Raw genomic sequence first — 24,814 nt, forward strand, 5'->3', positions numbered from 1 at the left:
GTATATTGTACATCATCTTTCTTAAGAGAAGATACAAATAGATTGAACATATTAGACCGGTATAAAAATAATGATATTTGTTGTAATGATGTAATAATGATTTCCATTAGCATAAAAAGGAGCAAATTTAAGCCTTGCTACCTTCCACATTAAATAAGCTGAAAGCTGAGAAGATGAATGAAATTCAAGCAATATTTGATTTGTTACTATATTTCTTTTTTGTATCTCTTTACTGACATCTAACAATCACCTGTATTTTTGTCCAGATATATTGATTAGGTAGGTTTTCAGATTTTTATTCAAATCAAAATTTTCCAAATATGTTGATACTATCTTATTAGTCCACAGAAATCTCATAATTAATTAGAGTTTAATACATATGTTAGATTTTAAGGGCGATGGTTATTTTTTCAACAAAATATATTTCTTGGATGAAAAATGTTTTTTAAAACAAAAAATATTAAATTGTTTGTTGTCACTTGTATGGCCAAGTGTTCCTTTTATATCTTATTAGGCAAAGAAAATGAATACAGTCTGACACTTATCATGACAAAGTGAATGCTATTTTTATGTGTTCCGGTTCTTAAATATGCCCAGCAGTCACATCATAGAATTCCAACTGCCAGGAATTGATAATTGTCTTTAATCTTTGTAAATCTGGTGTATTATTTGATATATCTATCAATAGTACTTTAATTATAACTGGAACAAAAATATAAACTATGAAGATCTAATTAAATTTTTAAAAATGAAATGACTGTATAATCATATTTAAATTTTATTTCTTTTCTGTCTTTTTTTTCATCTTTGAAATAAAGTTTAACAAGTGGTAAATCTGTCAATTTGCTTGGGTCATTAGGAGATTGTAGCATTATATTTTGCATGTTTATTGAAGCTTATAATTTAGTTTCATAAGTGGGTTCAGCATGCTCTTAAATCATAAAGTCAGCTGACTCTTTCTGCTCTGTGGCTGTTCCTGGGTTTTTGAAGCCCAGTATATAGAACCACTCTTTATGATAGCTTTTGTAGCTACAAGCAAAGCAATTTAGAAAACACTTTTATAGTAGCAATTTCTATATACTGCCTGCAACAAATTGCTTGGCCAGGGAAACATTTACAAAATAGTTTAAGTAATACAAATAAATTATCAAATGATCATCACATACACAAATAGAAAACTAGTTTCACATCAATAAATTCACTTCAAGTTAGAAAAAAAACAGAATGATTTATAGGTAGTCCTTATGACCACAAAAGGGTCTGAAAAATTCATCGTTAAATGTTATGGTTGTTAAATATTATGGCTGTTAAATGAGGAATCATATGACCACATCTAATTTTTATGACCTTTTTTTTTTACTGCAGTCAGTAAGTGAGACATCATGTGAATGTCACTTGAGATGTCCCACTGGCTTCCCTAAGGACTTGGTTTGTTGGAAGCTGGCTGACCAACCACATGAGCATAGGATGTCATAAGTGTGAGCTGATTGCCAAGTATCCAGATAGCAATCATTTGGCCATAGGGACACTGAGACAATCCTAAGGCTTTGTAAGTAAGTTACTTTGTTCAGTTACTATGAAGATTCTCAGTCATCTAGGTCATGGTTGTCCCAAAGGTGCTTTTTCAAGAAGCAACTGGACTTTCTGGTTTTTCTTTGAAGACGTTTCTTTTCATCCAAAAAGCTTCTTCAGCTGTTTTTTTTTTTTCAGTGCTGTCCTAACTTTGAATGATTGCTAAATGAATGGTTGTTAAGAGAAGACTGCCTGTGGTCAGCATCTATTCATTTCTTTTAATCTAGGCAGGAGCCAAGAAAACAAGACCTAACATGTGGACCCTTTCTTGTATGTCAGGCCCTCCGTGATGTATGGCAGATCCATGGGGACCCGCTAGCCACGAACTCCTAAGCTGCTTCCATTTCTGTACCTGCAAGCAGGTTAAAGTCTCCCAGGACCCTGAATCTGGAAAATTCTACCACCAAGCCAGCCACAGTTTTGAGCAGTTGTGAAACAGAAGCTGCTATGCAGCAGGGAAGCTAAAAGCAAAGTGGTAATCCCACCTGTTCTCCAACTTTATAAATAAGGTCTTATATCTAGCTAACTGTGGAGTAATGCCTTTGAAAGCTCCCAACATGTCCTAGATGACATTGCCTGCTTCTGCCTCTGACCCAGGATCACAGTTGATGTCATAATATCTATGACATTACCAAGAGGAGACACCCCTCTCCCTCCATGCCCATTCAGGTCTCAATGATATACATAGATTCAGTCCACTCATCCATGAATAAGTAGTGTTTTATTACAGACTGATCTGGCATTGAATAGCAAGAGCCTCAGTCCAGAGAATTACAAGGTGGAAAGACACTGAATATAGGTAGTTCTCAAGATATGAACAGTCATTTAATAGACATGACAGACCTCTCAAAGGCTATATGAGACCATTTTGAAGTCATGATTGCTGCCAGCACCTGCGTGATCATTTGCTCTTACAACTAAGCACAGGGATGTTGTAGTGCCTGTCCAGTTCTCCATCTCTAATCCCACCCAGCTGGGACGTTAGTTTGGCAAGAATCTATTAAATGCAAGCAAATAAAGGATTTGACTCAATTGGGATTTCATTGTCTTGTCTCTAGGCCTGGGCACAAGATTACAGGAAATCTTATGGGAATTTACAATAATGACTACAGATTTGTTTTAAGTTAATTGTGAAATTAATGTGGCAGGATAGTAAAAGCTAAGAGAAAAGAGCACTGGGAATAATAGCTGCTTCAAGTAATATTTTGTAGCTTTTTTCTGAATATATACAACAATTGCAATGGAATAATTCAAAATTCTACACACAGTCTATCTCTTCCTCCTCAGAAATACAGCACATTCCTTGAAACTCATGAGAGTTACTTTCAGATAAGTACATAGCTTTTTCACTTGGAAAGTGTAAAAGAAAGATGGAAAGAAATTAAAGTTCAGAGAAAGAGGTAAGGTTTGGAAATTCCAGATACTGTGAATACGAAGGAACTTTTCTACTGAATTAAGTGGCATTTGTTAGGCAATAAATAATGCCCTCATACAATGATCCATTTGACATTTTTGTTTGGGAGTGAACACTAGTTTCCTGCTATTTCTTGCACTCTTTACTGGCAGTGTCAAAGAGAGCATTAGCCAATTAAGAGTCTCCTGAGAACGCCCATGTTAGTGTGAAAATGGTGAATTTAGTTTTAGAAGGCAAAGCCAGGGAGGTGAAGCTTGTATATGGAAATGTCACTTTTGACATCATTTATGCTACCTTGGACCAGTGCTGACATTTTTTCAAAAAAATGTTTATAAGGGCTGAAGAAATGGGGAGATACCATGTTTCTCAAGAATAAGACCTAACCAGAAAATAAGCCCTAATGCGTCTTTTAGAGCAAAATTTAATATAAGACCTGGTATTATTTTAGGGGGGGAAATGGTAATAGGAGTTGTTAATCTGTAAAATATATCTTGCAATCAAAATTATATAGAATGTGACCATCTGAGCTGCTGGGATTGATAAGAGATGGAACATGTGCAGATAGTGTACATATTTAAGGAGGATTACAAACCAGTTTCCCACAAAGCAAAAGGAGGATGCCATAGGCAGACAGAAAGGCAATAGATAGAAAGACAGCATTTTCTTTAGTCTTGCAAATTACTTCCTACATGCTTTATCTAATCTAATCCATATTTAATTAATGTCTTCTATGAAGTACTCTGATAGACATTCACATCACTATGTAGATGTGAAATCACCGTATAATGATTTCAGTCCTTAGCACTTGAAAAAAATATGTTAATTGCAACCTACTATCATGCATATTAATGTTTCATATATTACCATGAAAAATGTTAACAAATATCATTAGCTTTTAACTACTAGACTATAGGACTGGGTGAAAATAATATAGCTTTCTGGCTTCCTCATAGTTGGGAAGTTTGCTGTGCATCTCTCTCATTCAAAGTCTCATCTATTTTAAGGATAGGAACTGAAGGAGAGTGCCAACTCCCTTCTCCCAGGTTAGTATTGTCACTCCAAAGTGGCTATTTCACAAATATCTTTCATATAAAAGGAGAAAAAACCCTATGCTTTGCTCCAGCAAAACACCCAGCATCTAGGGAAGACGTGCCTTCCCTTATCAATGATTCTCATTGGACCAAATTTTTTGGTGCGAGCCTTTTTTCCTCCATCTTCCTCTCTCTTTTTCATTCTTTAGCTGAATGAAGCTTTTTTTCCCCCAATTTACATAGAAGATGGGAAGTATTGTTGAGAAAAATAGCTGGAGAAACTCACCAAGAACTAAGAACTTCAATTTTAACCTTTCTGGCTTGGTACAAAAAGACTGAAGTCCATAGACCTCTTCTCCATTATCCTCCAAACAGCTTTTGAGAAGGCAAAATCTGCTTCATGAAAAGAATTGAATAATAATTCGTTTCACTTAAATATGTAGAGAAATGATTACGGTGCTTTTCAAAATTAAGGAACCTTGCAGTTTAGTTGCACAGATGCTTTCACTAAGAGAAAGATACTAATGTCAATGAAATATTTATGAAATAGGAAGAAAAATGCACAGTCAAAGACAATTTCTAATATTAAGAAGGAAAGTTGTCAAAAGGCCAGTAAATCCTATTTTTCTAAAGGAATGTTTAAAGTCTCTACCTCAATTCTCTTTCTGCACTGCCATATTCAAAGTAGTTGAATGTTTTAATAATTTCTTCACAAAGCTTTATATACAACACTTGTATATTCTAATTTTTAATGGTTTAAATTTTTTTAATAATAATTGCCTATATTTTGTAATGATTGTTTTTATATTGTGATTCTGATTGTTGTAGGCTGCACAGAATCACTTCTGGTGGGATTGGCAGCTATATAAAGTTGACAGATAAACAAACAAATAATCTACATAATAAAAGCTTTTAAAAACTCAATAAATAAAACAATAAATATAGCATTCTTGATATATAAAGACATAAAGAATTTTTAGAATGAGCTATGGTTCCCTTGCTTTCATACCAATCTGAGTTTTGCTGTCAATATATTACTTTTTACTAAGAAATGTAGCAACCCAAAAGTCTCCTTAGTCTAGCACTGTGTGACATGGTGTCTGACACTTAACTTTTCTGCCAAAGAAGTCTTATCACATAAATGCACCAGTAAATTTTTCAGTCACAGTGTAAATAGCTCAGGCTTGTTAATTATTCAGTTTCACTCACTCCTGAAGTCAAGCACAACAGTATCCTACAGTATTATTGTTCAAAATGTATAGAGGCAAGAACTTCTGAAAGTACTATTTTTACAAATTGATCCTCCTATGAGATTTTACTGGTTAATTTTTTACATGCAGACTTGAAAATGCTTCTGTGTATCCCACAATAAAATGTATCAGTATAGAGAAGAAACCTAGGTATCATCCCTCCGAATGAATAAACCTGTCATGTGTTTTATATATGAAATGAATGAACTATCATGTGAAACATTTTCAGCTGATTTAACATCTCAAGGTGATAGTAAATATATAATTGCGCAAATCCAGATAAATATTAGGGAGCATCTTCTGTATACCTGCAATCTGATATTTATATTTCATATTTGAACTGCAACTTTCCATGGTTCATTAAGAGGCCGTTTCTAAATTTCAAATTCCATCCAGGCTTTAAAATGGAAGTCCTGATAAATGGTGACAGGAAAAAAAATTGTCACAACAAACTCTTAAAATGCTAGTTAGTTATATGATATTAGCAGCCAGCTAGTTTATAGCAAAAAATAAAAACCTTCGGTAAATAGATTTATAAACAGAACCTTCTTATACTGAATACACATTTGTTATATTTGGAAAATAATGCATGTGGGAGCCACACACACACAAACACATTCTAAATTCCTTCTATTATTAACCATCAAAATGTTATTGGAAGTCTTTTTCGTGTCCTTCTTAAGCAACCAGTTTCTTTGTCAGATTCACTCAATACTGTAATGTCATACTTCATTTTCCTCAACAAAACTGTTCCGACTGAAATGAAATGAGATGTGTAATAAACTGACCAACTGAACCGGCTTTAAAAAGAAAGCAGTAAGCAGAAGTAAAAGATTGCAGAGTAGGGGAATTATCCCTATTCTTGTTTGTTTGTTTTTTGCTCAGATACATACATATACCCTCATCATAACAATTCTATTTTTAATTATGCAGTGTTATGCAAAGCATAATCCAGGGGCATCTGATAGTCCCATAAATACTGACCACTATTGCTTATCATGACTTTGCCAATCAAGCCTTTCACATACAGATAATGTATAGACCAAGCACGCAGACTTAGAAGTACCAGTTTTGGCACATTTTGACTACTATGCCACAAGGGTAACAAAAGCCCAGTTTTACTCAGGCATGCTATTTTATGCAAGTCAACATACTACTGCTGGAATTCCATCAGTTCAGAAGTTCATGCAGTAACAAAAAATACAGAAGATGCATTTACTTAGGAATGCTTGTTTAAAGATTCTCAGAAATCTTTTGAATCAGATGTGCCCTATGAACCTTGTTTTATTTATTTTATTTTGTCAAGCGATTATAAGATAACAGGTATAAGTATAAACATAGTTATGAATACATGAAATGGATACATATAAGAAAAATAAAAAGAAACAATAGGACAGGGACGGTAGGCACATTGGTGCGCTTATGCAATCCCCTCCGGACCTCTTAGGAAAGGGGCGAGGTCAATAGTAGATAGTCTAAGGTTAAAGTTTTTGGGGTTTGGGAAAGAAACCACAAAGTTGAAGTCGTATTTCCTGCAATCAAGTTTGGTGCGGTTTACCTTGAGTTTGTATCTATTGTGTGCTCTTGTATTGTTATGGTTGAAGCTGAAGTATTCATTGACAGGTAGTACATTGCAATATATAATTTTATGTACTATACTTAGATCAGACCGAAGGTGGTGTAGTTCTAGGTTTTCTAGGTCTAAAATTTCAAGTCTGGTGGCATAAGGTATTCTTCAACAAATAGAGGAGTGGAGAACTCTTCTTGTGAAATATTTCTGGACTTTCTCAACTGTATTAATATCAGATACGTAATGCGGGTTCCAGACGGATGAGCTGTATTCAAGGATTGGTCTAGCAAATGTTGATATTCTTTCTATAATAATTAGCGGTCAATCTAATTGAACTGCTACTTAAAATGAATAAAGAATAGAATAGAATAGAATAGAATAGAATAGAATAGAATAGAATAGAATAGAATAGAATAGAATAGAATAGAATAGAATACCATTATTGTCATTGCCTTCCACAAATACAATGAAATTTGAAAGCTACTCCAGCACAGTGCCCCAAACACCACATCACAATCATATTACAGAGTATTTAATAATAATAATAATAATAATAATAATAATAATAATAATAATAATAATAATAATAATAATAATAATAGGACTAAATCACAAATGCACTTTGATTCAAGACAATTACTGCCTTGGAAAAGAAACTGTTTCTCAATCTATTAGTCCTCATTTTAAAACACCTATAACATCTCCCTGATTGTAACCGTTCGAAATATGAATGTCCAGGATGAGAACAGTCTGTGGAGATTTTTAGTGCTCTAGAGAGGAGTCTGGTCTTCGCAATCTCTTCCAAAGAAGAAAGAGATGATTTTTTGTGCTGTGTTTATAACTCTCTGGAGAATCTTCTTATCCACTACAGAGCATCCAGCATACCACACCGTTACACAGTATGCCAAAATGCTCTCCATGGTAGAACAGTAAAAAGTAACCAGCTACTTTTCACCCAGACCACTCTTTTTCAGCAACCTCAGAAAGTGCAAGTGCTGTTGGGCCTTCTTTGCAGTGGCCATAGTGTGGACCGACCAAGTAAGGTTGTCGGAAATATGAGTTCCTAGAAATTTAAAACTATGAACTCTTTCCACGCAGTCTCCATTGATATATAATGGGAAAGGCTCTGCTTTGCATCTTCTGAAGTCTATAATCAATTCTTTTGTCTTTTTGATGTTCAGGGTGAGGTTATGACTCTTGCACCACAAGACCAGTCTGAGAACCTCTGACCTATAGGCCATCTCGTCTCCTCCTGACATGAGTCCCACCAACATGGTGTCGTCTGCAAATTTTATTATAGATTTAGTGGGACAAGAGGGAGTGCAGTCGTAGGTGTAGAGTGAATACAAAAGGGGGCTCAGCACACAGCCCCATGGAGAGCCAGTGCTGAGAGCAAGAGTGGAGGAAAAATAGCTGCCAATCCTAACAGTTTGGGGTCTGTTAGTAAGAAAATCCCTTATCCAACAGCAGATGTGAGAGGAGAGGCCCATTTCCAGCAACTTCTTAATCAGTATATCTGGAATGATGGTATTAAAAGCCAAGCTGTAATCAACGAAAATGAATAAAGGAGATGATTAAGGAAATGGGTGATATAAATGGACATATTGCTGTTACCTTTCCAGAGGGGTTTATGACAATTTGGCAGAGCCAACTTGCAACAGCCAACTCATCACTGCCAACTTGCTGCAGGACAAGAGTTACACTAATATCAAAGAAATGGTGGAATAGAATTGTTAAAGCAAGGATGCCAAGGGAGGGACAGAATAAAATGTGAATGGCAAGAAAACTTTTTTTAAAAAAAATTATTTTAAATAATTAAGTAGAATTGTTAAATTGTCATGCAGCGAGTTGTACCACAGTGAGTTGGCCATGGTGAGTTGTCCTGCATTGAGCTGGCCATGGCAAGTTGGCCACAGCAAGTTGGCTATGGCAAGCTGTCCCATTCAATTCTCAGACTTTGGCCATCTGCAGTTTCTCCCATTCGTCAGGAAAGAAAACAAAACATTTCAAAACAAATAACAGAACTGCTAGAAAAGGAAAAGCACATAATCCCGAAATAACCGTTTGAGAAGTTTGGAAATCTGACAATCTATTTATAAAAACAAAAATACAGTGAGTGATATATAGCCATATTATGCCATCATTCATTGTCATCTTTCCATTTTGAAAACATTTTATACACTATAAGTCTGATTCCTTATGAACAGTCATTCTCGATTTAGTACACCTACTGGAAGGCCATCATTTGATGGCATTTAAAAAACAAATTTAAAGAGGACTTTGTAGTTTTTAACAATGATTTCCTTATCATCTCATTCATTTTCATCACTATATAAGCTGAAAAAAATTGGAACTTCTGAGTCTCACAATGTAGTTTGGCAGAGAAAAAATAAATTTGTGAATTTGTGCAAAGTTATCTCCTATGCTAATCTTCTATAGCTATTGTTTATGTTTTTGTATTTGCTTTATGATTATAGACAGTGGAAATGAATGGGAAATCTGAAAGTGAAAGCAGTGGTGCTTAAGATTTGTATAGACTAAGACTATTTAAAATTTTTGGAAGGTGGTTTTAAACCTTGTTTATGATTTATGGAATTGAGATTAGAATGAAGCTTTGCAAAATTAACTGTTAGTTATAATCATGAAGAAAGTTTAAAACCATCTTCCGAAAATTTTAAATATTCTTCTTTCTATAACCAATAAAGCAAATACAAAACCTTAATCAAAACCAATCAATATAACAATTAAGAACATACTATAGCTGTATAGAAAAGACATTTGTTAAGTGAGTTTTTCCCCATTTTACGACCTTGTTTGCCACAGTTGTTAAGTGAATCACTGCAATTGTTAAATTAGTAACACAGTTGTTAAGTGAATCTGGCTTCCCCATTGACTTTGCTTGTCAGGAGGTCACAAAAGGGGATCACATGTGTCGGGCTCCGGATGCTTTCTGACCCGTTCTCGAGCCCAATACATTGGCAGGGCGCATGAGGGGGTGACATCAGCAACCACGGCATGCTACGGCTGCCCAGGAGCTCAGGAAGAGGGAAGACCTGGCGGTCCTGATGATCCTGACTTTTCACTGTGACAGAGCCGCTGTGGAGCAGCTGGGAGGCTGTGATAACCTGTACTGCATGGGGCTGCGTTTGTGTGACTGTGGCTGTTTGCAACGTTTGGGAATGGCGCGGGGAGCACAGGGGTGGGATAGACTGCGGAATAGGTTAGGGGGAGTTGGATAGCATAGAAGCACAGTGGTGGATGATTAAGAGGTAGGATAAGGAGAAGCAGGATGGCAAGCGGATATTAGGAGGGTGTGGTATTAGGAGAGGACGGATATTGATTAACCCAGGGTTGTTTATGAAGGAAGTATTTAAAGTGCTGAGAGGCATTAGCTCTCAGCGCTGGCTTTTCACAGGTTTTCCATCTTGCTGCTGTTAATCCTGACTGCTCAGATTAAAACTGAAACATGACTACATCAAAGAGTGAGTAATGTCTGCTTTGTGAATAACTGCTCAGGAGTTCAGAGGCAGCTGAGAACATGACTCCACAATACTACAACCATCACAAAGATGAGTCAGTTGCCAAGTGTCTAAATTTTGATCAGATGTCCATGGGGTTGCTGCAACATTTGTAAGTATGAAAAATGGTCATACATCCTTTTTTCTAACTTTGAATGGTCACTAAACAAACTGCTGTAAGTCAAGGCCTACCTATACTAGTAAACAGTAGAAATAATGTGTGGTTATATATAAGCTTATTCTGATTTTAAAAACAAAGTTTAACATTTGACAATCTGAATGTCAAAAGTTACTTACATCTTTTGCAAATACCTTTTTGAATAAACAAAAAAAATTCCAACATTCACACAGCTGAAATTGGCACTGGAAAAATAATGAAAGTATTACATCCGCTTTTCAAAAATAGCTGTTACATGATAATGACTTATGACAAACTTTGTGAAGCACTCCTATTTTAATTTAACACTTCTACTTCTACTTAATTACTTAGTTCACACCAAAGCTTTTCTAAGTAACAAACACATCTACATGTTCTTGCTCCTGACACTTGTTAAAAGAGAGTGAAATATAGCAACACTTCAAATGTGACTAACACTGGTTCGGGAATTTGTTTTAAATAAGTAAAGAAAAACCTCTTATAAAGCCTCACTCCAAGCTGAAGTATTCAAGGTCTTATCACAGAAAGCATAGTCCATACAGTCTGTGGAAAATGGCTTGTTTATTTCTTTCTTATCACTGTCATATTCATTTTGGGGGAAAATATCTAAGCAGAACATACGAAACTTAATTTTATAATTCATTTTAATATTGCTCCATATCAGTTTTTCAGTAATATATTTCAACTCATGTTTATATTGCCTACTACTCCTTAGAAATCCTCAAACATTTTTACACAGGTAAAAATCAATGTATTAAGACAAATTTCATAAGGCTTCAAAATCCCAACCCTCTTTTTGCCAGCAAGAGAAATCTTTAATTCTTTCTCCAAAACACATTCTTAAAATATCCACAATATGAGATCGTTAAGCATTTTGCTAAAGTAAAATGTTGTTTTGTCCTCATTTTTACAGTCATTTTGGTGATTAAATAGGAGAGACAGAGAAGCATTCTCAAGAGAGGACAAAAAACAAACAAATTAATAAACATTAATCCCTTTAAATAAATTTATGTTTCTGATTATATTCCTGAGTCGTTGGGTCCATTTGCACTTGGAAAAAATTCCTTGGAGAGGGGGAGTACTTATATGATATTAGAATTTCAGGAATACAGTACAGAAGCATTAAGTATCGAAAGTTTTATTTGTGGCAGTGGGAAAAATTTATTTCAGCATAACACTTGAGTTTTACCAAATTAGATACTTTGGAATAAAATAAACCTCATACTTCAAAATATATCTTATCATACATCAGTGTGGGCAGAGCATTGGGCTTGCCATTAAAGAACTAGCAAGCTCAATGAAATTAAAGCTACTGTATATGTAAAATGGAAGGTATTGCCATACTTGCATGTTGTAAAACAGTGCTTCTCAGTGGATGACAAGAATATTACAAGCAATACAAGGACCCTGAATATAACAGGAGGCAAGAGTCCATTCAGGGGAAGGGAGGGCAAGGGAGGGGAGGGGAGGGGAAGAGACAAGGAAAGAGCAACTTCTCCAGTCTGAGGCAAGTTGGATTACTAATCATAGCTAGTATGGCAGTATTCCAATGGTAGAAAAACCCAGGGCAGAGATTGTCCAATATATTTGCTAGGAAAAGTGCCTCACTCCATGACCTCCCTTCAACATGTTAGTGTTAATATCCTTTATAATGCCTTCGTAAGGACACACTTAGAATACTGCATCCAGTTTTGGTCACCACTATGTAAAAAAGATGTTGAGACTCTAGAAAGAGTGCAGAGAAGAGCAACAAAGATGATTAGGGGACTGGAGGATAAAACATATGAAGAATGGTTGCTGGAATTGGGTATGTCTAGTTTAATGAAAAAAAGGACGAGGGGTGACATGATAGCAGTTTTCCAATATCTCAGGGGTTGCCACAAAGAAGAGGGAGTCAAGCTATTCTCCAAAGCACCTGAGGGCAGGACAAAGAAGCAATGGGTGGAAACTAATTAAGGAAAAAAGCAACCTAGAACTAAGAAGGAATTCCTTGACAGTTAGGTCAATCAACCAGTGGAACAACTTGCCTCCAGAAATTTTAAATGTTCCAACACTAGAAGTTTTTAAGAAGAGATTGGACAACCTTTTGTCTGAAATGATATAGGGTTTCCTGCCTGAGCAGGGGGTTAGACTAGAAGACCTCCAAGGTCCCTTCCAATTCTGTTATTCTATTCTTCTCGTCTCGTCTAAACATTTACTGGAGAGAGCATTGTACAGAGAATAGGACTGTAACACACACACAAACACACACACACACACACACACACACACACACCACAAAAAATAGATGGGATGAAAAATTCCACATAGCAAATAGGGAAACCTTGCTAATAATATTTGAAAACATATAGGTAGTCCTTAACTTATCACCACAATTGAGCCCAAAAATTATGTTGTTAAGTGAGATATTTCTTACATGAGTTTTGCCGCATTTTATGACCTTTCTTGCCTCAGTTGTTGAATAAATCACTGAAGTTGATAAGTGAGTAACCTGGTTGTTAACTGAATCTGGTCTTCCCATTGACCTTGCTTGTCGGCAAAGGTGATCATATCATCTGGGACACAGCAATGGTCATAAATGTGAATCAGTTGCTAAACATCTGAATTTTGATCACATGATTATCGGGATGCTGAAAAAGTCATAACTGTGAAAAACAGTCATAAAGTCATTTTTTTCAGTGCTGTTGCATCTTTGAACAATCACTAAGTGAACTGTTGCAAGTTGAGGACTACCTGAACTAGCAACCAGACAGGCAGAACAATTCGAGAAAGATAATTTTCAAAGAATAATGATCATTGTGATAAAACAACAATGTTTAGTAAAATAAATAATCTATATGAAGGATGAGGTCCAAATAGGCCTAAGCAATACTTAATCCTTCAATATATAGAAACAGAATTTTACACATAAAGGGGAAAAAAGTCATTTGCATGGGAAGATGATTAGCCTAAATAATGCTGTAATAAATCTCATTACAGTTCTCATGCTTTACGTGATAGGTTTAACATCCAAAAGATCTTAAACCAATTACATCTTTATAAATTATTTCAAAGGTATTCACTAATACGCAGATAACTTTCATCTCTTGCTATCACTGTACTAGTTAATCTTGGCAGACATAGTATTTCATTAAAAAAACATGTTCTTTTACATTTTAGGTTCTAAAAAGTTATAAATCCATTTTTTTCCCTTCCTATAAAATATTAGAGGCCTAGAAGAACCAAGATCTGATGCAAGGAGCTGAAACTAGTCATGTCTATTGCAAATAATGCTCAAATGTCAGCTGAGTCCCCACCCACAGATACACAGGGAAGGGTGTATACTAACCCTGATTTTATGCTCTAATTATGACTTTTCTGGTATCGAAAATAAAGCTAGTTTGCACAGACTTTGAATGTTTGCCCGTTAGCTTTTGAGTTTGAGTGAAGTCTGACAAGCCTAATTTTATTTTTCGTATTTAAATCTATATTTACTCAAAGGGAAGGTTGTCTTCCTTCCCTCCAATAATTACCCATGGGTAGGGTTGATTTCATATAACTCTTGTGGAGAACCATCTTCTTTCCTTCTTGCAAACAAATAAGAAAAAAAAAGTTCAGTAAAGACAGATTACTTAAAACATTAGAGGCCTAGAAGTAGAGACAGATTATTTAAAATATTAGAGGCCTAGAAGGACAATGAGCTGTCTTGTTGTCCTTCAGTAGAGAAAGATTATGTCAGAGTGCACACAGTATGACTAGGTAAGACAACCCAGGAGCAAATACAGCACATAGGCTTGTATTTACATATAGTGGTTTTATCCCTACAGAAGCATATATACATACAAGTACTTTAATACAGGCCTTGAACTAACAGCAATCAGCTACACCACTGAAGCACACATGGAGGGATACATACACCCCAACAAAGATCTCTCTTATATTGCAGCCTCTTAAAGAGGTAGCAGTCAAGTAATCCTTCTGACTCATTGCTACCATTGCATCATCATTACAGCAGCTGGTCAGCTATTAAATCATTACCCTGACAGATTACTTAGATGCAATGGTGGTTCTTTCATCATATATGTATCATATTTGTGGTTCTTTCATTATATATGTCTCACAAACAAGGAGTTTTCTCCTATAGTCATCTGCAGAAAGTTCAAGAGCAGAGTGATTTTTTAGAAGAAAACAGCTACTGCTGTTTCTTCAATACTTCCAGAAATGCTTAAAAAGAAAATACAGACTGCCTCAGAGGAAGATGAATATTCAAGTGACTGCTCAACGAACCTCAGTAACCATATAGGCGTTATTTATGTGTTATTTATTATTGTGGTTTCCTCACATTGTACTTCTGGATGACTTGCAAGCCAGACTCATTGACTGGGAGACCATCAACTTGACTTGGAAGTATTCAATAAAATCAAAGACAGAGATAAAGTCACAATGCCTATGCAATGCCTACAGTTTAAGAGTTTATAGACCATAAAGGTGGGCTCCCCAAAAAGGGGGTGATGATATGGCTATTATTTTTATGGAATAGGCCCAGATGCCTTTGGTAAGGGAGTTTGTAATTATAGAATCCAAAATGACTTATTTCTGTGAAGAGCTGGTGACCTTTCTTTTTGACATTCATAGCACTCCAGTAACTGAGGTGTTTTTCTAATCAGTGTGTCCTACAAACATAAAAAGACAAAACTAATTGAACATTTAATAAATGCAATGATGACATATTCACTGAAGAAGAAAACAAAGACAGCGACATCATATCCTGACTGAAGTAAAGCTAGTTATTACCTTCAGAAGCAATGTGGCAGCTGGAATTTACTCTTTTTTTTTCATGGCACTTAGGTGGCTGTTTTAGCTAGTTAAAGATCTTTTTGTTTTCTGTATGTTTTGGAAGAGAGAAGAAAGCTACATGATTTTAAGAGGATATATAATTGGCTATGCAAGAAGGCAGGTCAGTAAGAAGCGGAGTAAGGGAAAGGGACATTTTTGGAAGGGAAGGGAAAATAGGAATGGCAGTTGATTGGGTCCGGAACATGACCCACCAAATCTTTAAACACCCAGGGAGCTAGTAAAAATAGCTTTCTCGGGATAGTGGCAGAGGTGATAGAGGGTAAAGACAAATTACTACTGGAAGATGACAAAGCAGTAATAAATGTCACACTCAGTTGGACAGCAGTACAAAAAACAGTGGTGATGCTGGAGGAGAATCCAATTCTCCTAGGTTGGTTGGTTGGTTTTTTAATAAATAAGATGTGATCTGAATATTGTAGGAAGTGACAATTATCCTTTACTTTTGGTCAGATCACTTTGATGCCTGGACAGCAGTTGACTACAAATGTGCTCTAGGATTTTAGAATTCACTCCAGGCATAACACTCCAGGCTTAATAATTGTTGGAGTGGGGGGGAGACAAAAAAGTGTAGTGATGAAGTTATCTAGTTTGGTAATGAAACATCTGGAAGACTAATTTTAATTGTCTATAAAAGTATACAAAAGAAATGTGAATTTTTAAGAGTTACGGTAAATTAACCTTTTTTTCATTGATTAGTATTGCTGTGGCAACCGTCAGTCAGGAGTTACCAATTACTGTCTAATTCAAAGAGAAGAAAAACAAGGGGAAAATGATAAAATATTTTTTCAAATCAAGGGACAGAGAGTTAGCTGAAATTGGCCCTATTCATTAAAAAAACAGCATCATTAATTTCCAAAAGATTCTTATCATTCACAAAGAAGAGTATACACATAGCACTGAAAAAATAAACAAATATTTAATCATGTTAAAAGCATTGTAATTTGGCTTTGACTCATTCATCAATAGAAATTATACACTAGAGGACAGAAATCTAAACAAGTATTGCAGCATAAACTATGATGAATGCTCAGCTTATTTTCAGCCCTAGACAGATTGTAATGTTATTTCTACACATGGCTGAAGCTTTTCCTAAATTACATTACTGTAAAATAAAGCAACTCAATATAGACTTAACACCCTAAGGACGAAATGCCATACAAAATAAAATAAAAGAAAGCTATGTAATTGATTAGGATTAGTATTCTTTGGCTCAGTATTTGTAAACAGCAATGGATCATGCCCAGTATTTCCTAGTCGAACCACAGTCAACTACAATGATCTAATACATATCGATTTTACAGAAGACATTGTTGAAAAAGCACTACACAATCTAAAACCATCTCTATCTATTGGACCGGACGGAATATGTGCCTACTTCTTTAAAAAGCTACCCACTGCCATAGCCAAACCTCTAAGCATAATCTTTGAAAAATCTTTCAGGACCAGCTCCTTGCCAGAACTATGGTCACAAGCCACGGTCATCCCCATCTTCAAAAAGGGAGATCCCAGCCTAGTTGAAAATTACAGACCAATCTCTTTATGCTGCATCACCTGTGTAAAGTCATGGAATCAATTATTAACCAATCCATCATCCTCCACTTAGAAACAAACAACCTGCTCTCTAATAAACAATTTGGTTTTAGGAAAAAACTATCATATAATCTGCAACTCTTACATTGCAAAAACATATGGACTACACAAGTCAATCAGGGCAAAGTAATAGACGCAATCTATATAGACCTTTGTAAAACCTTTGATTCAGTGGTACACGACAAACTACTCTTAAAACTAAAATCGTACGGTATCTCTGGACACCTGCATTACTGGATAGAAGCATTCCTGTCAAACAGACAACAAATGGTCAAAATTGGGAACGTCCTATCAAATTCTGTACCTGTCAACAGTGGTGTCCCCCAAGGCAGTGTTCTAGGACCAACTCTTTTCATACTCTACAAAAATGACCTCTGTGATCATATCAAGAGCAACTGCGTTCTCTTCGCTGATGATGTAAAGCTATTCAACACCACAGACAATACTGCTACCCTTCAAGAAAGACCTTGACTATGTATCAGAATGGTCAAACAAATGGCAACTTCAAATCTCAACAAATAAATGCTCTGTCCTACATATTGGCAAAAAAATAATAATCAGAAAATAAAATACAGGCTGAATAGTCAAGACCTTGTTGATGATCCAAACTCTGTCAAGGATCTTGGAGTACTCATCTCAAATGACCTAAGTGCTAGACCTCACTGTAACTACATAGCCAAAAAGGCGTTAAGAGTTGTTAATCTAATCTTACGTAGCTTTTTCTCTGGTAATATTACACTAATAACTAGAGCATACAAAACATTTGCTAGACCAATACTCGAATACAGCTCATCAGTCTGGAACCCACATTACGTATCTGATATTAACACAGTTGAGAAAGTCCAGAAATATTTCACAAGAAGAGTTCTCCACTCCTCTACTCGTTGCAGAATACCTTATGCCACCAGACTTGAAATTCTAGACCTAGAAAACCTAGAACTATGCAGCCTTCGGTCCGATCTAAGTATAGTATATAAAATCATACATTACAATGTCCTACCTGTCAATGAATACTTCAGCTTCAACCATAACAACACTAGAGCAAACAATAGATACAAACTCAAGGTTAATCGCACCAAACTTGATTGCAGGAAATATGACTTCAGCAACAGAGTGGTCAATGTCTGGAATACTCTACCTGACTGTGGTTTTTTCCACAAACCTCAAAAATTTTAACCTTAGACTGTCTACTATTGACCTCACCCCTTTCCCAAGAGGTCTGTAGGGGGCGTGCATAAGCACACCAACGTGCCTACCGTCCCTGTCCTATTGTTTCTTTTATATATATTTTTTCTTATATGAATCCATGTATTCATAACTATGTTTTTACTTATACCTATTATCTTGTAAGCAATTGACAAATAAAATAAATAATAAATAAAAATAAAAAAATAAATAGTAACATTACAATATTATCACTATTAATACAATAATATTAAACAAAATTTCAGAAATGTTTTTAATGTATATCTGATTAATATTGAATATATAAGAAAAAAAATGTTATATTAAGGCTTAAGAAATATCACAGACCAGTGATCCAAACCGTTAATCCATCTGTTCAGTTCTAGAGAGATTTTTTTTTCTATGTAAGAAAATAATATATTCCTAAGTGATAGAAAATCAGCACCCATAAACTTTGTATTCCTAAGTGAACTGCACCACTGTGTACCTTAAAAGTGAGTACATAAAAGATACATAAAATAGATGTTTCATTTAATAGTTGACTATCGGTATGGACAATTTATCAAGGAAACAGCCCCTTCTTGTAAACCATCAAATCACTTTCATTTTAGGCAAAACTAGAAACAATTAGGCTAATTTAATCTCCCCGATTTTCTTTTCAGTTCATTGGGTTAGCATTTTTAATCATTTTCTGACTAAATTTGGACAGCCATCATTATATCTAGCTAGTACTTTTAGAAGTGCTAAAAATCAGTCTTGCAAACAGCTAGAAGAATACTGCATGAAGGGCCATATCATACTTGAGTTTGCGCAAGTCAAAAGGATTCAAACACAATTTACTGCTCATAAAGGGATCATCAAAAAGACAAGAAAAAGACCTGTTCAACCAAAAAGGTTTCAAGAACAGATGGCGAGAATATATAGAAGAGCTGTATGCCAGCAATAATGAAGTCTACTGTCCTCAGGATCAGGAAACAGAAATAAAACCAGTCATCCTTCGAAAGGTCATATGGGCAATGAATTAACTGCCAAATAATAAGACTCCATATGTTGATATCATCAAGATAGAGAAAGAAGTGTAGCAAGGTTGAATTTTTTTTACCACTTTTCTTATTCAACCTATTAAGTTCAAGTGAACATGAGGAAACTGGAAAAATTGAAGTAAACATTGGTAGAAGGAACATCAACAATCTTTGATATGCTGATGACATAATCTCAGAAATCAACGGAAGTATAAAACATCTGATCAAAAGGATTAAAGAAGAAAGCGAGAAATTTGGCCCCTTCATGAACATCAGAAAGATTAAGCTCATGACCACTATGAGGAATGTAAATGTCAAAATACCAATTGATGGTAAACAAATTAAATGTACAAGAATTCACTTTCCTAGAATTGCGGATTGATCAAAGCTGTGAATGAAATCTAGAAATAAAGCATCAACATGCACTGGGTTGCACAGCAATGATGAACATTAAGAATAGAGTATGAAAAAGCAAAGTTTGGCAACTAAAAGCATATTAATTCACACTATTGTGTTTCTCATAGCTACCTATAGTTGCAAAACTTGACCATGAAGAAACTAGACAGGAGGGAAATCAACTTGTTTAAGTTGTGGTGTTAGAGAAGGCGCCCGTGCATTACTTGGATGGTAAAGGTGACAAACAAGCAAGTATTGGGGTATATAAAACAAAACTTTTCTGGAAGGCCAAATCACAAAATTCTGCCTTACTTTTTTCAGCCATATCATGCACTCCAGTACTCCAGTCATGCTTCAAGTGGTCAGCAGTAAAAGGAAACAAGGCCACCAAAAACAGACAAAGCCAGATCATAAATTCACTAAAATAAGCTGTAAAGATTGAAAAATGTGGAAAGCTGGTCCGCATAATTGCTGAAATTGAAAAGATAGCATCTTTAATTTTAGAACGTTTTTCTAAGAAAAAAAAGTTCCGCACAATAATAACTCATGCAAGGTGGTAATTAATAAATGTCCTCCCTTCTCTATTTTTTGCAGATGTACTACTGGTACTTGTAAAAGGGATCTATCAACCAGATTGTGTATAGCACAGGTGTCAAACTACAGCATCATGTTGCCATCACATCACATTTCATGATGTTTTTCCGTTCCTAGAGCTGGGGTGGGCATGGCCTGTACTTGACGCATCCAGCCCTTGGTCCCCCAGTTTGACACCTTGGTTTATAGCATTAGGCAGAATGAGAAGATTACATTAGTTGGTACATACGATAAGTAATGGAGGATTAGTGAAGTGCTGGGATTTCAAAAATCTGCATTGCAAGGTTTGTTCTGCACTATTCCAAAGTAGCCACATTTGTATTAGCTGAAGCTTTGAAGTTATTTTTAATGGTAATCCCTCAAAAAAATGTTCAAATAGAGCATATATGCTATAAATAAATGTATATAAAGCATTCCTGTAATCCAGGTAGATGATTATCAGAGCATGATGACAATTGTCAACCATTGAAAACAGTAATAAACTGTAGCAGGTGAAGCAACGAAAGTCTTGTGGCCCTCAAACTGCTATACTAAAATAACTATTCATTACTGATATCACGGAAGGAGCAGCCCTCTCTAGAAAGATAGCATGGTTGTAATACATGAGGAAAAACTTACATAAAAATACTTTTAAATTCAAGATTTCTGAAAATTCAGCATTCATTGCATGTTTAGAAAACATTAGTTCTCTTAACATATTTTGAAGGTTGCCAAAGGCAGTGTTTTTGCTTTTTTGCAAAGAATAAATATGACAGACTTCAAGCACAGGAACACAATATATATATATGGAAGCAAATAGCATTTAATAGGGGCCATGAGAATAAAGTTTAATTTGATTTGCAAAAATCTTTAACAGATTCCCCAAACACTAGAAAGAGCTAGACCTAGAATTAAATTTAGAAAATTAAAATGTAGAAAAGAATCTTGAAGTATAATACCTCTTAGGACAAAATATTCAAAATAATTATGCAGAGGACTTTACCTAACAGTATACTGGCAGAGACTGCTCCTTTCAATGATGATATGCAGTTTGACTTTTTCTGGGTCAATCAGCCACCAAATCAACATTTTGTACTATAGTGACTATGCTCAAACAGTGAAAAAAAGCCAGAGAAAATCAGTTACATTCTAGAACTTATATCCCACATTAATACAATGGTTAAGCCAGATAATGCTAATTAGATTTGCAAGCATTGCATTTATCAAATTCACATGGAGAGAAAACAGAATCTAGGTTGCATGTTGTATGTGCTCCAAGTACTAATGAAACTATTTCATTGCAAAATTAAAAATTATTCCACCTTTATGTCTCAGCAGGTGGCAGCATCTAGCTGATCTCATCTAAATTTGGAAACTAGGGAAGATCAGACTACTAGGCCAAATTTGAAAGTAAAAAAAAATAGAATACTATAAAAGAATATTAGAAATATAAGTTAGATTGGGAATCTGAAATACCACTGGAAGGCAGCAATTACAAAAAGATAATGGATTGCTCCTTCTTGATGGGTTTTTTCCCCATGTAGTTGCTGGGAATCTTGACTTAAGGATATCTTTACCTTTTTATAATAGTATATTATAATATTGTAACAGAACAGGCTATTAAATATACTATGCATTTATATAGCTACCCTGAATTCAATATAACATGGGTGGCTATATAAATGTTTCACGTCAATCGGCCAATCAATTAATCACACAAGTTTTATGAGTTATAATCCAAAGCTTGCACTATTCTCTTCTTCCATTTTCGCAGTTATTATTCAAATCCTTACACTATTCAATCAAAATGCTATTTTCCAATCCAAAAGACTTTTTTAAAAAAAGTTAAAACTGCACTGATTTTCTAAAATATACATTACTATGGGGGTGTTTTTTAAAACGATCATTTCTAAATGGAAACTTTTCATACCCATCAGAGAACAAATGAGAGAATATTCAAAATATCAAATTATTTTTTAAAGAAACCTAAAATTATTTCTATTTCTGGAGAACTAATTAGAAAATAACATACAATGAAGAGGCATTGTTAGCAGCATTTGGAAAAGGAAACATGTTATATTACTAATTCCACTTGAGCTGACAAAGAATTGAAAAGATCTCTTGTTCCAGAACTGCTATTCATTATTATTAAAAACAAAATAATTTCTGGACATTGATATTCTTTTTCAAAAAACCACGGAAACATCATTGAGAATAGAAACTGCAATGCACAATTTTGTACCAGGCAATATGTGCACAGCTCAAAGATTTTACTCTGTCCACATCTCCTTCTTGAGAACAGAATCATCTTTTTCAAAAAACAACTTCCCTCAAAAAAATCCAAGAAATAATGAATAATATATATGGTTACTTTCTTTTTAAAGTGATGTAAAATGACCAAAAGTATGGAAAACCTTTCCTAGTTATTTGCATTTTTTAACTTGGCAGGGATACCAGCAAAATAAGATTCTCTTATGCCTAACCCACATCAAATTGCAAACAGTGCATCACATGCAATTAAATGTCAACACTTTTAATAGGATTGGAGGACCAGATGAGGCAAAGAAGCTACTTTAAAATAAATTATCATGCACAAATTTAAAGCTGATTGTTTGTTGTAAATCATACAAACTAAGTTCCTGATGAAACCATTTTAAAAAGATGCTTGTCACTAGCAACTGAATGTGCAATTTAAAGACCCATTCCTTAATTTTAATTGCAATCTACAGACACAAAATTCATCTTCGAGAAAATTTTATATCAAAAGATATTTTCTGCCAGGACATAATCCTTCAGATCTTGACACAAGTATAGCTGAATACTAGAGCATTTTAAAAAGCTCTTGACTGAAGATTCTCTATTGCAGAAATGATTTGAAGTTACGGATTTAAAACCTTAATGAAAAAAATCAAAATGAAAAGCCACTTAGACCTCTGTGCAAGGAATGACTTAAGGAAGATCATTCTGTAGTGACACAGTCAGCCCAGTATGATTATTTCCATTGCTCAGATATAGACAGAACATGCAGGACCTTAATGGGTGTTTTTAAGGAAGCTATTTTTAGTAGTCTACCTGCAAAAGCATAGTTTGATTAAACATGCTGATTATTTGATGGGAACACAGTGTTAATCAAAATAGGCACTAAGTGTGGTAGCACAATTTCATTAGAACGTAAACTGTAGTGAGTCTGATGAAGAGAGCTGCTGATTGCTGGGAAATACAATTCACAGTAATATAATTTAAACCTCAGTGTAATATGGACAGACAATAGAGAAAGAAAAGTAGTAAAAATCATTTCTATTTAACTGATGAGTTGAAAAACTTTTCACATATGAACTTACTCCAAAAGATTTTTCAATGAACTTTTCTATCTCTGTTGGAATTGTTATAAAAGGAAGAACACTTAATAAATATTATACACTAATTACAACAGAAAGCTTATTAAGTCAAGAAGTAGGCAATCTATTTATGTGCCCTGATCTGCTAGCTGGGAGAGTTATCTTTCTCAGGCTGGCCTAAGCAATTAGTTAAACAATGGTTTACTAATTCAAAATTTACTAATTGAAAGTAGAGGCAAGGAGCAAAATCAGTGATATTGTATTGCTATGTCTGAATAAGATCACTAGTAATTTTTTTAGTTATTTTTAAAAATCCCTTTTATAACTCTGGATAGCAAAATATATAGTTTAACAAAAAAAAAAAAAAGCTTTCCTGTGCGTGAGAAATAATGTTGATTATGAAATTGGGTAAAGACAAGGTTTAATGATGCATGTGACAAAATAATGATATTTATTGATGTTTTTGTACTTACTTATTCTGCATCATGTTCATTATAACCCAGTCAGAAGGATATACATTCTTCCCAATAAGATTTTTGAACATGATGAATGTTTCCATAAGGAAGTCCTAAAACAAAAAGCAAAACATATGATTATTTTACATAAAGAATAAAAGAACAAAATAAATATTACCTTCATTTGCAAGAATAATAGGAATAATGGAAGAAAAGTCTCAATTCTTCAATTAAATTGAAGAAATTATATCTTGTTGATCAAATAAGTGTATCTAATCTCCTCTAAACAACATTGTATCATGCAGCAATACACCAAAGAATCGTATCATAATACATTTTTATTAGTAATGCCAGCTCCAAGCAAAGCTGATTTTGTAACAAAACTAATACTGCAGGAATAAATAGCCTTTAAATGTCTCAGACTATAGTTCCGAAGTTCCAAATTCTTCACTATAAAGAAATACTGTTTTTTTTATTGTAGGTTGGATTTGACATCAAATTGTTTTTGTATTGGGTTTTCATATATTGTCAATCACCCAGATTAATTATGGATAGATAGATGAAATAGATAGATTGATAGGTAGGTAGGTAAGGTAGATAGATAGATAAAGATATAGATAGATAATAAATACATTATAGTAAACACAATTAGCATAGTCAATGATTTGGAATGGAAAGATTCGATTTAAAACATCCAGAGACCATGTGCAATCAAGAATGTTTCATCATATTATAAACTGATTTATTTTAATTTGGCATAGGGTTTTATTGGCACAGTATGATAGCTGTCCAAAACATTCTGCATTCAGAAAAATAAAATAAAGTATTGATTTTCAGTCAGATTCTCAAATTCAAAAAGATCTTCAATATGCTGTTATTCTTAGCAAGTATCAATGAAAATCAATAT

At 34.6% G+C, this 24,814-nt stretch overlaps 1 protein-coding gene across 3 annotated transcripts in view; it reads right to left on the reverse strand.

Moving 5' to 3' along the window:
- Window positions 1-24,814, reverse strand: part of DOCK1 (dedicator of cytokinesis 1) — a 414,443-nt gene that overhangs the window by 138,590 nt on the left and 251,039 nt on the right. For all 3 annotated transcript variants that reach the window (XM_087964320.1, XM_087964319.1, XM_087964318.1), the window contains exon 29: window positions 23,926-24,020. In XM_087964320.1, the coding sequence (XP_087820446.1) occupies window positions 23,926-24,020 (95 nt within the window). The remainder of the gene's footprint in view (window positions 1-23,925; window positions 24,021-24,814) is intronic.

This window comes from Notechis scutatus, chromosome 4, assembly GCF_049901735.1.
Source record: "Notechis scutatus isolate UNSWTSFEM ecotype Mainland chromosome 4, rNotScu1.2, whole genome shotgun sequence".
In the NCBI taxonomy this organism is placed as follows: Eukaryota; Metazoa; Chordata; class Lepidosauria; order Squamata; family Elapidae; genus Notechis; species Notechis scutatus.